The 16,834-nt window shown below is 48.9% G+C and overlaps 1 protein-coding gene across 3 annotated transcripts in view; it reads left to right on the top strand.

Annotated features, from left to right (window-relative positions):
* Window positions 1-14,592: 14,592 nt before the first annotated feature.
* Window positions 14,593-16,834, top strand: part of ELAC2 (elaC ribonuclease Z 2) — a 31,365-nt gene continuing 29,123 nt past the window's right edge. The window contains exons 1-3 of one of the 3 annotated variants that reach the window (XM_030534384.1): window positions 14,593-14,611; window positions 16,118-16,168; window positions 16,264-16,334. In XM_030534384.1, the coding sequence (XP_030390244.1) occupies window positions 16,155-16,168; window positions 16,264-16,334 (85 nt within the window). In that variant the 5' untranslated portion in view covers window positions 14,593-14,611; window positions 16,118-16,154. Of the gene's footprint in view, window positions 14,612-15,440; window positions 15,731-16,117; window positions 16,169-16,263; window positions 16,335-16,834 lie in introns of those variants that run through there. The other 2 variants (XM_030534382.1, XM_030534383.1) reach the window with 2 other exon arrangements.

The raw sequence follows: 16,834 nt of genomic DNA on the forward strand, positions 1-16,834 counted from the left end.
TGTCACATTATTTCAAAACAAACTGACTTTCCTCAAAAATCGAAGTGCACTTTTACTCATTTCAGTATTCCAGAGCAACTGGGGATGGACAATGGACCACAATTCACTGCAGTAGAATTTAAATCATTCCAAATGAAATATGATTTTGTACCCACATACCTACAGGTGAATGGAGAAGCTGAGGGAGCTGTACAGACAGTCAAGAAAATCCTATAGTAGGAAGATCCATTCCTTGTTCTTCTGAGTTACAGATCCACACCAATAGCAGCTACTGGACATAGCCCAGCACAACTCCTGATGGGAAGACAACTCAGAACTACTGTTCCAACTTTGGAAAAGAATCTATCTCCAAACTGTCCAGACATGAAGAGTAGCCAAATTAGATAAAAAGGCTAAAAGAGCTAATGAATACTTTTACAAAAGATGTCACTCAGCTAGAGAACTGCCAGGTCTAGAACCCCATAACCATATTCATGTCAAATTGGATGGAGAAAAAGGACGGACAGCTCCAGCTATTGTAAAGAAAAAGAATTCAGCGCCCAGAACATATGTGATTGAGACCAGCTGTGAAGAGTTCAACAGAAGCCATTGCCATCTACAGTTTGTTCCTCAGAAAGTACAATCAGAGCAAACTCTACAGATGGCAGATGCAGAACAAGAAGGAGACTTAAGGATTCCAGATCAACCACTGCCAGTTGTGTCAACTAATAGACAGCCAGATGATAAGGCTGTTACATGTTCAGTTTGTGCAATTAGAAAACAAACATGATTCAGAGACACTTAACAGACTTTCGCACTGAACATCAAAGACAGCGTGATAGTGTAAATATTGTAAATGGCAGGAATGTAGAACTTAAATGGAAGAGGTGACGGAATGCTAAACTGTATTTACTGTTCAGACACAAGGTGGCACTTTGTGTAAATATCATATTTAAAGGAACCTCAGTGATGCCTGGCAGAGCATTAAAAGATCTCATGAGAACACACCTGGGATGCATCAGCTAGCTCTGTAGCCAGTCCAGATTTGGCCCAGAAGTACATGACACCTAGGGAACAGCACCATTGCCCTTGGTTATTCTACAGGGCACACCATGCTGGAGCTCCTGCTCTGAGCTAGGGGAGTCCCAGGGGAAGGTGCAGTGGGGGACAGGGCCTAGGGACTGTGGGGAGATCTGGGGGAAGAGAGTGCAGGATGGGCCTGGGGCTTGGACTAGCAGAATGGGAACCTGAGAGGATGGGCCCAGGAGGATGAGCCCTGGACATCGGTGCAGCCTAGCCAATGGGAAGTGGGGCAGAGCAGGGAAGGGCACAGCTATTTCCATCCCAACTCCCCTTTTGACCCTTGTTGTGCACCTTGTGCCTGCCCAGTGGGTCTGAGCACTACGTACACAGTGCACGCCATGGTCAGGATTGCCAAGGACATGCTGTCCGCATGAGGAAGCCACAGAACCATCAGACATGTTTGTATGTATAGTCTACCCAATGTGGGCCCCTGCCCTGATCCTGGTCAGTGCATGGGGTGGCTATATGGGAAGGCTTGGGGTTGAGGCTGGACTGGGCCTTTCCAAACCCCAAGGCTGGGTAACATCCCCCCAAGGGACATGCTTTGCCCCCCATTGCCAGCACAGGCTCCCAGCTGCACCTCCCTCAGCTCAGCTTTGCTCTGGGCTCTGCATGGCCCATCCTACCCATGCTGTCCAGGGTCACCCCCATGCATGATGGGGTCTGCCTCTGCCACTGGGGAGGAGGAGAGCAGTGTTGTGCTGTGGAAATATCTGGCACCCGCAGCCTGGGTCAGTGAGGCAATGAGTGAGTCAGGGTCTGGCAGGCCCTAGGGGTACAGCATGGGAAGCCAGCCCCGCAGAAACACCCTTGAACCTCCACAGGCCCCAGGACCCCCGTGAGTGACTCACCCATCCCTTCTTCCTCAGACAGCCCCCACACCACCACTGCCAGCACACAGAGTGCCCACACAGCCATTGCCACAATCACAGGCCAGTGGGCACCGGAGGCAGGGGGCCTAAAGAGACATAGTAGTCAGTGCCTGTAGCTTCCCCTCTCCCACGCCATCAATCTCTCCCGTCTCCCACACCATCTGCCCCACTATTCTCCTCCCTCTGCCCAGTACCCTTCTGACCAGGTCTATCCTCCACCCCACCCTGCTCCCACCCCTCCTGGTGCTGAGTCAGTGCCCAGTGTAGCAGGAGGCCACTGGCCATGTGGCTCAGAGAAGGGGACCCCCCCACACCTCCCTCTCTGAGCTCCCTGCCTCTAACCTGGAAGGTGCTCTTAGCCCAGGGCAGCAGGAGCTGCTGTGCCAGGCTCCAGTGCCATATCACACACAGCAGCCCCTTGGGGTGGGTTCCTGGTGGCTCCAGCTCAGTCAGTGCCTGGCTCTGGAACACGTGGTCTCTATTGGGTTGGACGATGCAGGGATCCTGCTGCCCCTCAATGGCCCAGCCCTGCTGCTCCCAACTCACCACAATGGCACAGGGATAGATGAGGGCCGGTGCCTGCCCCTCTACCCTCAGCTGTTTGATGGCCCCCTGGAGGAGCAACCTGTTCTGTGGAGTGGGAATTCACACTTCCCTGTGGGGAAAAGAGCGTACAAAGTCCTGTTTCCCATAACACAGCAGGAACAAAGCAGATAGTTTCCTGGCTCAGTGTCCAAGTCTGCCTCTCCAGCAGCGAGTCCTGTGCCTGAAAGAGCCCAGCCTCTCTGCTCCCTCTTGGGGCCACACTCACATTTCTCACTGTCTGCTGGCTTTCACTGCTCTAGCATACCCCGAGCCCCTGCAGTGCCATGGAAACCCCTCAGGCCCCATTGCTTACCCCAGCTCAGGCTTTGTCTTGCAACCCCATGCCTTGGGCAGTAACTCCTTTAGTTTCCACCTATCACTACACAAACGGACATTTAATTGCTCCTTCCATTTAGCCTGAAGAAGGCTGTTTTGCACACTCATTGGTTTTAACCAGGTCTGGGACTGTGTAATGATCAAAGGTCCACTTGATGGCAGCCACTAACACCTCCCAGCCTCACAGTACAACCCTTTTTGGCCCAGGTTCTGCAATTGCAGATCTTACATGAGATGAGCCCAAGTCAATGAGGGATAAAGCTGACACAGCTGGCACCCTATATGCCAAACTGCACAAGAAAAGACTCTTGTCTGCATTCTGAGGTCTCCTTGTGAGAAATGCTGATGCAGGGAGGGGGCCAGCAGCACAGTGGCTGTACCAGCACAGTGACACAGGCACACTTACAATGCCTACAGCCGCATCCTTAAATCCTTGTCCAAACTGATGTCTTCCAGTGTAGGACCTGCGTCTGCCAGCACTTTGTTACTGAGGATTTCCAGGATCGGATCTTTGGAACGCTGAAGGAGAGAGCAGCAGGGGGTGATACTGCAGTAGGGAGAGGCCTGGGTGTCTTGACTCTATTCTCATACTTGTAAATGTTTAGATTTCTTTTGTGTTGATTTTGAACTGAATTTCCCCTGGGTATAGTCTTGTTGCTCTAATATCTGCACCATCCTTGCAAGGGTTTGTTACCCTTGCGCCACTGATCTGGGTGCTCAGCCTTCGCTCTGGTTTAATGGAATAATAGCACATGGCATTTCACCATGGCTGGGCTGAGAGCTAAGGATTCCCACCCTTAGCTGAGAGGCCCCTGGACTTGGGCTCTTTTTGACAGTTGCTGTCTTATCTGTTCAGGTAAGTGAGAGGTTTAGCTACCCTTTTATCCAAAGAAGAGGGGCTAAGCAGTGCTTGGGAAATGCCAGGTCAAAAGCCGTTCTCTTCTCTGGAAGGCTGGTTATTGTGCCCTTAGGAACAGGCTGCTGCTGCTGTGACATTTGTGCATGATGATTGGGGTTAAAAGGGAATATTGTAACATTCATGAAGTAATGCACTTTGACACCCTCATCATTGCTTCCAAGCTCAGCATTAAGATGTGGAGTTTTCATCAAGGTGGTAAAAGCCTCAACTGGTAAATTTCAGCAGTACATGCCTTCAGCACCAGGACAAAAGCAGGTTATATTGCTGCTCACTTAAACTACTTAAAACCCTGTGACAAGTTCAGCTAAATCATACCAGCTGCACCAGGAACAGGAAATAAGGAGGAACTCATTTAAAGGGCCCTGCTGCCGCTCAGACCAACAAGGATGATTGTAATTTCTAGGCTGGCTGTCAGAACGTAAAATAATCACGACTCATTGCACGTGGAGTGCTAGATGTTTGGTTTCCCCCCAATCACTTATTGAAAGAACAGAAAGCAATCCTTCCCCAACTGGCCTGTGACTGGATGAGAGGGATTTGCCGCCATGGGGGTCTCTTTCATCCATATATCTGCTTTCTTGGCAACTAGAAAAAAGCAGAGTTCTTGACAAAATTAAACATAAGCAATGTGAACTCTCTTTTAATGAACTCTGCTAGATTATACCTCACCGTTAGTCTGTGCTCATTGTGGTTGTTCAGCATCTGGCTCTGAGAGCTGCCGGTGTGTTAATAAAGCACAAAACAAAACCCATTTTGGGGAGAAAAATTGCAATTTTGAATAAAAAGTGTTAACTGGAGTTTTCCTGTTTTTATTTCTATGCTAGTTCTACTGGGTTTTGCCCATTTGCTCTGTGTCTCTACAAATATTTCACTGGCTTGATGAGAACCACCTGCAAAATGAACAATTTCTGCTTCATCAGAATTTGCACATGTGACAAAATGGAATTGTTTGCAAGCATTTGTCACTGAGGTGCAGTATGAAATATTTCTGTTTCCATCAGCTATTGCTGATTTATGTACAAAACTTGCAAAGCATCACTTACTGGAAAATATGATGAAATGTAGTGAACAATCTCAATTCAGAAGTTCACCATGTTCATAACAAAACCACTATTTCCAAGATGAAAGGATTTTTCTTCCACTAAAATCGACCTCTGCTCAGTACAATAGCCAAAGCTAACAGAAGTACTGCTTGCCTCAGAAAGATTGCGCTTATATAGCTTCAAACCCACCGGATTTGTTCTGTAGATCTCATCCAGTTCTAAACACGAAGGCATCTTTGAAGAAAATCCATCTGGTGGTTATAGAGTTACGAAGGTTTCAGGTGGGCATCTTCTCAGAAAATGGGTGTAGCCCAAATAATGCCTCGACTAGTGAAGTAGAAGAATCAAATCTACTTTGTTCTGTAGAGCATTGTAGCAAGGAAGCAGGGCCTCCCACGGACTGGGAGGGAACGCCGCAAGCCACCTGGTGGGCAGAGCCAGGAGGACCAGGGACATGCCAGAAGCAGAGGGACAGGACAGGAAGTGGAATTATAAAAGGCTGGCCCAGCAGCTCAGTTAGGAGGGAGCTGCTGAAGGAGACAGGCACTTCTTCCCCACTGCTGGAGAGGGACACCAAGGAGAACCACTGCTGCCCCAGGGACAAGCCTGAGCTTCCTGAGAGCTCTGATACTCCCGATGCTGAGGAGCTGCTACTGTTACCCTTGGTGGTGTATCCTGGGGAAACTGAGGATGACCTTTGGACATAGGTACACCCGAGGGGGAGAGTAGGAAGCAGCCCAGGGAAACCAGGCAACAGTCTGGTTCAGAGCGGGCCTGAAACAAGATCAGCATGTTGTGGGCAGATCCCAGCTGACCAATGATGGACCCCTCCATTGCTGGTAGGGCCCTGGGCTGGGATGCGGTGGAGGTAAATGGGCCCGCGTGCGTCCCTGTTGCCACCCCATCTGTAGGGTAGCAGAACTCCCCCTCCTTAGGCCAGGGGGCCTGCGCTCCTCAGTCACCCCTACCTGAGCCCCAGTGACTGGACTTGTGCTAGTTCTGCCTGACTGCAGGCCAGAGCATTGACTATTTGCTGCCCAACCCTGCTTAAAGGCAGGGTGAAAAAACTGCTACAGCTCTGCTGACTGCAGGCCAGAGCCTAGACTGTTTACAGCCCTGCCCCGCATGAAGGCCGAGGGCCCATTGAGAACCACTAATTCCTCCCTTTCCCCTTTGCTCGGAGAAGGCTCTAGCAGACCCAAACTGCAAGGAGCCATTGCCTTCCTAAGATGAAGATACAGAGGGATGGCCCTGCCAGCCTACAAGCATATTCAGATTAAAAGATCAAGGCATATTTGAATGAAAGTGCCCCATTGTGTGAGTTACATCAGATATGGATGTAGCAACTTGAGGTTTAAGTATTTGCCCATTTGTGCTCAGTCTCCTCAGGAAAAAAGCTTTGCAATGCATCTGCCTGGTTCTCAGAAGGTGGGGGTGACTCAGGGACATTTGTCAGGGCAATGTGGGGAAGCTGGCTCTGCCCCTGCCTGTGCTGTACGGATTCCCTGGGTAACAGAGTCTGCTGCTTTTCACTAGTACTAATGCCAGCTGAAAAGCCAACAGGCTGCCCACATGTGTCCCTGCACTGGTAGACCCCTTGCCAGCCCGCACCTGCAGATTCCCATCCAGCTCCACATCCCAGGCAGGTTTGGCCTGGAAGTTTGCACCTGCAGCCAAAGGAGACTGCACTGTGACTACAAACTCTTCAAAACCCCACTCACCTCCCCACCCGCAGTCTCCTTCATCTTGCACCCCATCCCACAAGGGACAGGGCGTCTCTACAGTCTACCCTTTGCCCTTCCTTGTCTGGAAAGCCAAATGGCTTTGGTGGTACTGGTGCTATGAATAAATGGAATATGCTTCTCTCCTGCTCTTCTTGAGCCTCCAGGAGGTCTCCCATACCAAGCTCTGGCTTGCTGTGGCTATAGCCTGGCTTTCATGTTCCTTCCCTTCCCTCCTCTGCTACTGTGCTTCTCACGTTGGCCTGCCCAGTTGTCTTTAAGAGCAACGAGTTTCATAAGCAGCTTGAAGGGCCCCTGAGTCACCTAAGCTCTTTCTATTGTTCTCTGTCATATCTAATTTATACTGAAATCTGTTCCTTTAATAAAACTCAAAACGATGGGGGATGGTAGATAATCACTATCATAAACAGTCTCAGCATTAGCAAACAAATTGAAATATCAATGTCACCTGGGGGAAAGTCTCAGCGTTAACCATCCCCCTTGTCCACTCAGGGTATCTATCGGGATATTGCTTTTAAATCTCTCTTCTGACACAGCGATGCTATCACAGCAGTTAACCAAGCTCTGCATCACCGTCTGTGATTTAAGTACCGATGGCCCAGCTGGGGCTTATTTCAAAGCTTCCCCTTCAAACGTGGGGCAACATCTGGCCCTTTGATTTCCAAACAACTCCCTAAGCTGGGGATGATTACAACATGTGATCTTCACCCACTGAAAAGATGAAGTATTAGGGAGAAATTAGATTGTAATTTAGCCTTATGACATAGGGCAAGCAAAGGCCTGAGAGCTTGGATTCCAGAAAGCTCCTGTCTGCTAGGTGCTCTGTTCTCCCATCTTTACACAGCATAGGGGGACGGCCATTGCCCATCTCCACAGCCCAGCACTGAGTACACATGGTACATGCCCTGCCTGTTTGCTAAATGCATGTAGAAGCCAAAAAGGCAGTGGCAGTTACAGAGCAAGACACCCAATACATGAATATTTATCTGCACTTAGTGCCAGGGTCTGAAATTTTAAAGGGAATGTGGTGCTTGCAGAGGGCACTGGAGGAGAGGTCTGGCATCTGCCTGATGTCTTCTAGCCACATGATTGGAAAATACGTCAGAGCCACTGGACTCAGAGCCTGACACATGGAGACAAACAGGACCTAGACATTAGGCCTTTCCTCTGGGGATCCTGAAAACCTAAGCAAGTTGCTAGGCCCTGGTTAGCAGGTCCCAAGCACCGGGACCTACCACTCAAGTGCAGGGAGAACATGCCAAGAAAGTGTGCAAAGCGCTGGCTGCAAATCCAGCTGGGGACCAGGAGAGAGAGCTCCACCATTGCTGTGCCAGTGTCAGCAGCAAGCAAGTCCTAGGCCCCTATTATAGCTCAGTAGTTTGAGCATTGGCCTGCTAAACCCAGGGTTGTAAGTTCAATCTTTAAAGGGACCATTTGGGGATTTAGTTGGGGATTAGTCCTGCTTTGAGCAGGGGGTTGGACTAGATGATCTCCTGAGATCCCTTCCAACTCTAATGATCTATAATGCATGTTAGGGAGTGCCTCATCCTCAGATCATCTCTACTTGTTGCCCTGCTATGGCAGGCAGGGTCAGATGCCAACACCAACATCCTGCTGTGGGAACAGGCATAGGGTTGCTGATTTGTGTCCATTTATTTTTTTGCATAGAGACTGTCTGGTTTGGCCAACATACATGGCAGAGGGGCACTACTGGCACATGATGGCATATATCACATTGGTAGATGCGCAGGTGAATGAGCCTCTGATGGTGTGGCTGATGTGATTAGGTCCTATGATGGTGTCCCCTGAATAGATATGCAGACAGAATTGACAACAGGATTTGTTGCAGGGATTGGTTCCTGGGTTAGTGTTTTTGTTGTGTGGTGTGTAGTTGCTGGTGAGTATTTGATTCAGGTTGGGGGGCTGTCTGTAAGCGAAGACTGGCCTGCCTCCCAAAGTCTGTGAGAGTGAGGGATTGTCCTCCAGGATAGGTTGTAGATCCTTGATGATGTGCTGGAGAGGGTTTAGTTGGGGGCTGTAGGTGCTGGCTAGTGGCAGTCTGTTACTGTCTTTATTGGGCCTATCCTGTAGTAGGTGACTTCTGGATACCTTTCTGGCTCTGTCAATTTTCCCTCTGTTGATACTCACACCTTCTTGTCAACTGTTGGGAATCGGCCACATCCACCCTGACTGAATTGGCCATGTCAGCACTACAAAAAGTAATTTTCCCTCTGTTGAAATTGTCAACTGTTGGGAACTGGCTTCATTAGCACTGACCCCCCTACTTGGTAAGGCAACTCCCAACTTTTCGTGTACTGTATATTTATATCTACCTACTGTATTTTTCACTCCATGCATCTGATGAAGTGGGTTTTAGCCCAAGAAAGCTTATGCCCAAATAAATTTGTTAGTCTCTAAGGTGAAACAAGGTCTCCTCATTGTTTTTGTTATACACCAGCACCATCTACTGGATACCAATGGAAGCAACAGAGAAACTAAGAGTGAAATCTGAGGACCTGCTTGGCACAAGTCCAGTAAGAATCAGAGGGTGGCCCCCTCTTCCAAGCCCTGAAACTAGAGTATATAAAAATGAGGGATGTGCTCAGGGGAATTGGGTTAATCCAACACAAGACACTGCAGAACACTGAGTGCGACTGACACCCAGTCCAGCCATGTAGACAGGACTCTTCCCCCAGCCCAGGATTAAGAAGTGGTAAGATTTCATGTAAAAGATTGTATTTCTCCTTCTATTCTTTAATATCAATAACTGTATGGGGCACTTTAACTTTTCAGATATAAATGGGAGGACAAGTGCTTCTAATAATAGTAGGGCCCGGATTTTTCTGGATGTGACAGCTGACAGATTTCTTCACCAAACAGTCTTCAAACCAACAAGAGGTGATACCATTTTAGATTTGGTATCAGTGAATAGTGAGGACATCATAGAAGAACTGGTTGTAGAGGACAACCTTGGTTCGAATGATCATGAGCTAATTCAGTTTAAACTAAATGGAAGGATAAACAAACTAGATCTGCAACTAGGGTCCTGATTTCAAAAGGGCAAACTTTAAAAAATTAAGGAAAGCAGTTAGTGAAGTGGACTGGACCATAGGCGCAGGAACTAGGGTGTGGAGAGTGCTGCACCCAGGTTCTCCGCTGCAGGCCAATGGGGGCTGCTGGAGCTGATGGCCAATAAGTCCCTTGGCCCGCACCACTCCCATTAGCTCTCACTGGCCTGGAGCAGTGAACTGCAGCCGGGGGACCTGCGGACGGGGCAGGTAAACAAACGGCCCGGCCTGCCAGCGGCTTTCCCTACACAAGCAGCGACCCCACTTTGAGAAACACTGTGATAGCCTGAAGCCAACAAAATTAAGACACCATTTAGAAATAAAACATGGTGATTTGGTAGGAAAGAACAGAGATTTTTTTGAATGAAAGCTAAAAGAAATTAATAAACAAAATGAAAAATGTGGTATCTGTTCCGCAAGCACTTTAAAACCATCATATCAAGTTACATACCACATTTACAAGAACAAAAAGACTTACAAAAACGGGGGAAGAACTGATTCTCCCAGCTGCAACTGACATTTGCAGGACAATGCTTGGTGATGGTGTGGTAGAGAAGTTAAAACAACATAGTCAGCCACCAAATTTCTGACGTGTCAGAAAATATCAAGGCACACTGATCTCTCAACTGAAATCCAGTTTATTTGCAGTCCAGCTGGATGAAACAACAGATATATCAAAAGCTCATTAATTGCTTACATTTGGTACTCTCATGAAACTTCAATATTGGAAGATTTTTTTTTGTTCTGCAAGCCAATTAAGATGTGTGCAACTGGATCTGATCTGTTTAACATTTTACACAAGTTCCTAATTTCTCACGAGTTGAAGTGGGAAGTCTGTGCTGGAATCTGCATGGATGGAACCCCTTTTACGTCTGGAGATAGTGCAGGCTTGAAAGTCAAAGTGTTTGAAACTGCTCCACATATATAATGGACTCATTGTATGATACACCGTGAAGTCTTTGCAACTCAAAACATGAATCAGGAACTTACTGATGTTCTGAGTTCTATTAAAATTGTGAACTTTATCAAGATGCAGCCCACAAAGGCACATCTCTTTGCAATGCTTTGTGCAGAAATGGGAGTGGAGCCCGGTGCTTTGTTGTTACACACAGAAGTCAGGTGGCTACCCATGGGGAAAGTGTTGAAACGCGTTTGTGAACTGAGAAATGAAGTTCAACTTTTTCTAGTGGATTAGAATTTCAGCAACACAGACAGGTTGTTTGATCCCTGCTGGCTGGTGCTTTTGGCTTACTTTGTTGATATTTTTGACAAACTGAATTCTCTAAATGTCTCATAGCAAGAAACAGAAAGTACTATTTCTGAACTGCACAAGATACTGGCATTCAAGAGAAAGGTAGATCTCTGGAAAACAAAGATTGAAACTGGTTTAAGCATTCCATTCCTGTTGTTAACTGACGCTATCGAGGAAAGAGAATCTGAAGTATTGATGTTGTGGAGCCAATCAAGAATCACTAGACTTCTCTCAGAGCCAGTTTGAATAAATATTTTCCCAAATATTTTCCCTGAATGACTGGATTATCCAATCTTGATAAGTGAGACAGTGACCTTGTCCCACCTCTCAAATGACATTCAAGAGTAGCTGATTAATTTCAGAGTGATAGGACACTGGAAATTCAATTTTAAAAATAGTCTACAGGGGATTTTTGGTTGAAAGTTGGCTCAGAATATCCAGTTTTGTCAAAGTGTGAAATCAAACCTCTTTTACCATTTGTTTCCTCCTAGTTGTGTGAGATTGGATTCTCTGTGCTGCCTAAAGACCAAATACCATTCGAAACTGGAAGAGGAGGAGAACTTTAAAGTGTCAGTTTCAAAAATCTCAAAAATCCATAAACTGTCCACACCCTTCACATCAAGTATCTGTGTATATAAAATGTACAGGTGTAGGTAATTTAATTAAAGTTCTGTTAAGGTCTCCGTTACATTTATTAGTAAGCTATCAATAAGGCTACAAGTTTGTCACGGAGGTAATGGAAGTCATGGATTCAGTGACTTCTACAGCAGCCGGTGTGCCTGGCTCAGGGCAACTCAGGCAGCCCCTGCACCAAGTGCACCAGCTGCTGCTGGGGCAGGCTCAGGCCCCTGGACCTCCCTCACCAGCAGCAGCAGAGTTTGGGTGTGTGGGAGGGGTCAGAGGATTGGGGTGAGACAGGCTCTGGGCGGTGCTTATCTGGGGGACTCCCCAGAAGCGGCAACATCCCCCTCGCTCAGCTGCTAGGCAAAGGCGTGGCCAGGCCGCCCAGGGCACTGCCCCTGCAGCTCCCATTGGCCAGGAATTTTTGTTTACTGCCCATGACTTTTACTAAACATGCCCATCACTAAAATGTAGCCTTAGCTATCAAGCATACTTTTGCATGTGTCTATTTTTGTCTGCATGGGACAGGGGCTGCAACCAAAAATTGTAACTCAAAGGATGAGCTCAGGTTAAGGTTTGAAAACCACCGTTGTAAAACAAGGTAGACTGGGAAGAGGTTTTTGTTTTTTTAAGAAATCAGTTCAGTTAAATGCCAGTTCTGGGAAATACTGGCTATTAAAAGAACTGTTATAAATTTAAGCCAGGACAGAGTATCGCAAGTGTCTAGTGAAAGTCCCTCTCCCAGTTTTGGAAATGGGGAAACACCAAGCGGAAGGGGCAAAGTTTGGAGGTACAAAGATCAGCCCCACTGTTTTTGGTTAGTTCTGAGCAACTAAACAACAATATTTGGGAGTTTGGCAAGTGAATGTGTAATAGGAGCTGTGACATGCACAGGAATTGTAGGCGCTGACTCAAATGTAAACCAGACATGCTACAAATCCTGGGACATGAAGCATCCAGAATTGAACCACCTAATTGGTCCCAAATAGATAAGAATGATTGAGTACAGCAATGAATTTCTCAATTAGGGAAAATTGGGTTTAAAAACTGGACCTCTAGAATTTGAACCAGGAGTCTGGATAGCAAAGACAGTGGATGGTCAAATAATCAGTTTGAATTTTATTATAGCTTCTAATTGTGAAATATCAAGAACGGTGTCTTGTAAATTCAATCTGTGGAAATTCCTCTTAAAGATGTGGGATCTGAGTTACTACAGAGAATTCTTTCACCAGCCAGACACTCAGGAGTCTTGCCCTCATGCTCAGGGTTCAGCTGATTGCCATATTTGGGGCTGGGAAGGAATTTTTCTCCAGGGCAGATTGGCAGAGACACTGGTGTGGGGGGTTGTCTTCCTTTGCAGCGTGGGGCATGGGTCATTTGCTGGAAGATTCTCTGCACCTTGAAGTCTTTAAACCATGATTTGAGGACTTCAATGGCTCAAACACAGGTTTGATACAGGAGTGGGTGGGTGAGTGAGATTCTGTGGCCTGCGTTGTGCAGCAGGTTAGACTAGATGATCATAATGGTCCCTTCTGACCTTAAAGTCTATGATTCTATGTGACCCAGGCAAAATAAATGATTTGTAGGGGACTGGTTTGCAGTGAACAACTTGTTGCCCAGGAGCTGAATCCACAATATCAGTGGCATGCTGTGGTAGTGAATGGGTGAGACTTGCTTTGAGACTTTAGCTGATGAAGTCCTATTGGATCTGAAGCAGGAATGGATTCTTTTTCAATTTCTGACAAACAATATATGGTAAAAGAATGGACCCACAGCTGTAAAATGTGACTCAGAGGATACAGTAAACGAAGGCACAGAGAAAAATCTGAAGGGGGAAACAGTTTGCGAAACTTTCATGTTAGGAATCAGTTGTTCTCCAGACCCAAGAAAGATACAGGTTGTACAGCACTGCTCTAGCACAAGACTGACACTTAGGGAAACTGACCAGTTAAACAGGTGCTAGGTGGTTTTCCAGCTGCAAAGAGGGAAGAGACTTTACAAGCCACTGAGGAGCTGTAGAAGGCATAATTGAATCTTTGATTAAATGAAGTTACTTCAAAAAAGCCTTACTTCAAAAGACTACAAACAAATGATACCCTCCCTGTATTCAGTTTTATATACTAGATCTTAAAAGTGGGTATTGGCAAGTGAAAATGGATCCAAAGGCTTTTACAGCAAGACAAGGCCTGTGGCAATTAAGGTTTTGGCTTGTGTAACCCTGCTGCTACCTTCAGGAAGCTTAGGGAGCAAGTATTATTGCATGGCATACCTCTCAGCCTGTCAGAGCTAGATCAGGGGTTCTCAAACGGGGGGTTGGAACCCCTCAGGGAGTGGCAAGGTTATTAGATGCAGGGTCACAAGTTGTAAGCCTCCACCCGAAACTTCGCTTTTCCTCCAGCCTTTATAATGGTGTTAAATGTATAAAAAGTCTTTTTAATGTATAAGGGTGTGTGTGTGTGTCACATTCAGGGGCTTGCTGTGTGAAAGGGGTCACCAGTACAAAAGTCTGAGAACCCCTGAGCTAGATGATGTTCTGGCACAGGCTAACATTTTTGAACAGGAACGGACACATTTACAAGTGGTTTGTTATGAGCTTATGCTCTGAAATTGAACTAAAGAAATGTGAGCTCTAACAGAAGTAACCAACCCTAGAAACATAATCAGTGACTAGGATGAAATATGCACTGACAAAACGAAAACTGAGGCTGCAAAGAACGGACCAACTCCCCACTCGCTCACAGATGCACAGTTCTGAAGAGCTCTGCTCCTCTCACAGAGGTTCACTTGGGGAACTGACAACCCTGAGAAATCATTGCAAAGTTGGCAGAAAAGGAAAACTCTTCCAGAGGTCACCAGAGTGGGATTTATCCTCAAAACAGTGGCTTGTTGGTGTAGTGCACTTTTTCTCAAGGCGGGCGGGTGGGGTGGGGTGGGGTGGGGGGGTTGGGGCTGAGGTCAGGAAATGCAGTTGGGGGTGGGAGGCACTGAAAATGTTATTACCAGGCAAGGGAAACCCCGCCCGGCCATACGCACGTGCCCTGACCCTTCAAGCTCAGGTAGCCTCGGGCAGCCTTTGGAGAGATGCGCGCTAACAGCGAAACGCCCTTCCAGGTAAGGCTCGCCGCCCTGAAACGGCCGAGACGCGCTGGTCTCGGGATACGAGGCCCGCTGCCATCCTAGCTGAGCCCTCGCTGCAGCGGGCAGCCGTCGGGGCCCCTGACGCTGCAGTCACCGCCGCACGCGCGGGCCTGAGCCCCGGGAAAGGCGGCTCGAAGGCTGTAACTGGCCGGGCTGGGGCCGCGCGCCCCAAACCGGCCAGGACCAGCCTGGGGAGCTGCCGCCCCGTCAGCAAGCGCAACCCCCGCCCGGGGCCGGGCCGGAGACACGCTCGCGGCAACGCACTGCGGGATCCGCGTCAGGCAGGCCGGGCGCACGCGGGACTCGCTCGGGGCCGACAGCCCGCCCGGGGCAGAGCCCCGCGAGCTCCGCCGGCGCGGCCCAGCCTCGCGCAGGCGCTCAGCGAAAGCCGCCCCCGCCCGCCAACGTCGCAGGGCGCTGCCAAGAGACACCCGCAGACGCACGAGAGGTTAATTCCTCCCCATAATCCCTCACCCGTGTGACAACCCTCGAGACGTCAAATAGCGCGTCCTATTGGCCAGCCTGTGTCATATGTGAGACGCGCGTGACTGACCACTGAAATCCCATTGGTTGGGATGTGATACACGGATGCTGAATTCTCATTAGCTGAGCGATGTTAGGTGAGGGAAATAAGGGAACTAATGCTCGATTTCGATTGGGCGGCGGTGTCACATGAGACGGAATCTTGGCTCCGATGTCGAATGTTTATTGGCTGCGGGTGCGCTAAGGTTGAAGCGAGCGCTGCGGGATTGGTCTACTTGTGTCACGTGTGAGGGGAGTGACGCCAACCGGAGGGCACGTGTGGAAGAGGCCGGGCCGGGGGCGCCGCAGCAGCTGCTGAATGTGGGGCTGTTTACTGGGGCTGCGGCTGGCTTGCCGCTGGACTCCGCTCCGCCGCGCTATGTCCGGGGGTCCCGCTCCGCCGCGCCGGCCCCGGCCGCCCAAGGACCCTTTGCGGCACCTGCGGGCCCGGGAGAAGCGGCAGAGCTCGGAGTTGGTCGCGCCCGGACCCAGCATCGTCTACGTGCAGGTGGCGGCGGCTGGGAGCCGGGACTCGGGCTCCGCGCTCTACGTCTTCTCCGAGTACAACCGGTCAGTGCGGGGGGGCCACCCACCAGCGTGTGGCGCCCGGCCCCGGCTCTTCCTGCCGGCAATGCCCTCGGCACCGTGCCGGTAGCGCTACCTGGCCCTACACCCTGGCTGGGCTGTATTGGACTTGGCCCCTCTAGGTCCCCCTGTGAACAGTTGCAAGCTAAGCTGCCCTCAGATGAAATGCCCCTGCCCCTGTGGAGGTTGCTGGCTCTCGAGACAGGACACTACGCTGTGACCAGCCAGGTGTCTGCACTGCCCTGTCAGTGCTGCAGGATTTATACACATCCTTGTGCTGAGCTTTCCTCTTAAAGCGGGGCAAAGAAAAATACGCTGCTTTGAGATATAATTGTGATGTTTCTTCTAATAAGAGTTCTGATCCCATTCCAGATATCTCTTTAACTGCGGGGAAGGGGTCCAGCGCCTTATGCAGGAGCACAAGTAAGTGTCCTTACTGTGTTCTTAAAGAAAAGAAGTTGTAACAACGTGTAGGCTGCATTTTGGTTGTTTCATAATCCAACCCTTTATCTTCTCAGGTTAAAAGTGGCTCGTTTAGATAACATCTTTCTGACCAGAATGAACTGGGCAAATGTTGGTGGCTTGTCTGGTAAGTAGGGCTGGAGGTGCACACTTTGTGGCTTATTTAGACAGGGATTATTGCATACACTAGGGGCTCCTTGCTTCCCTCCATATCCCTACAGCAAACTCCCTGTGTGCCTCCCTCACAGCTCCCTCTATTTCAGGGGTTTCTCTCCCTATGCAAAGGGCTCTATGTATGCCTCCATTTTCCTTTCCCACTACAGCAAGGTCTCTGCATGTATCCTGTCCCCCATACTGAGTTCTTCCAATCTCCATCCCACCACAGGCTGTGTTCCCTCCCATTCTCTCCCATGACAGCAGATCTGTGTGCACCCCCATTGCAGAGGCTCTATGTTCACTCCATTTTCCTCTTTCCCCTGTTGCAGTGTTCCCCAGTCACCCCACCACCACCAGGGATTCTGTGTGTCTCCATTTTTCCCTTCACCCATTCCAGGATCCTCCATTCTCGCCCTATGCCAGGAGTTCTGTATTTCCTTCACACACCATCTGTGCCCCTTCTCCCTGTAA

The sequence above is a fragment of the Gopherus evgoodei genome, chromosome 15, assembly GCF_007399415.2.
Source record: "Gopherus evgoodei ecotype Sinaloan lineage chromosome 15, rGopEvg1_v1.p, whole genome shotgun sequence".
Classification (NCBI taxonomy): Eukaryota; Metazoa; Chordata; order Testudines; family Testudinidae; genus Gopherus; species Gopherus evgoodei.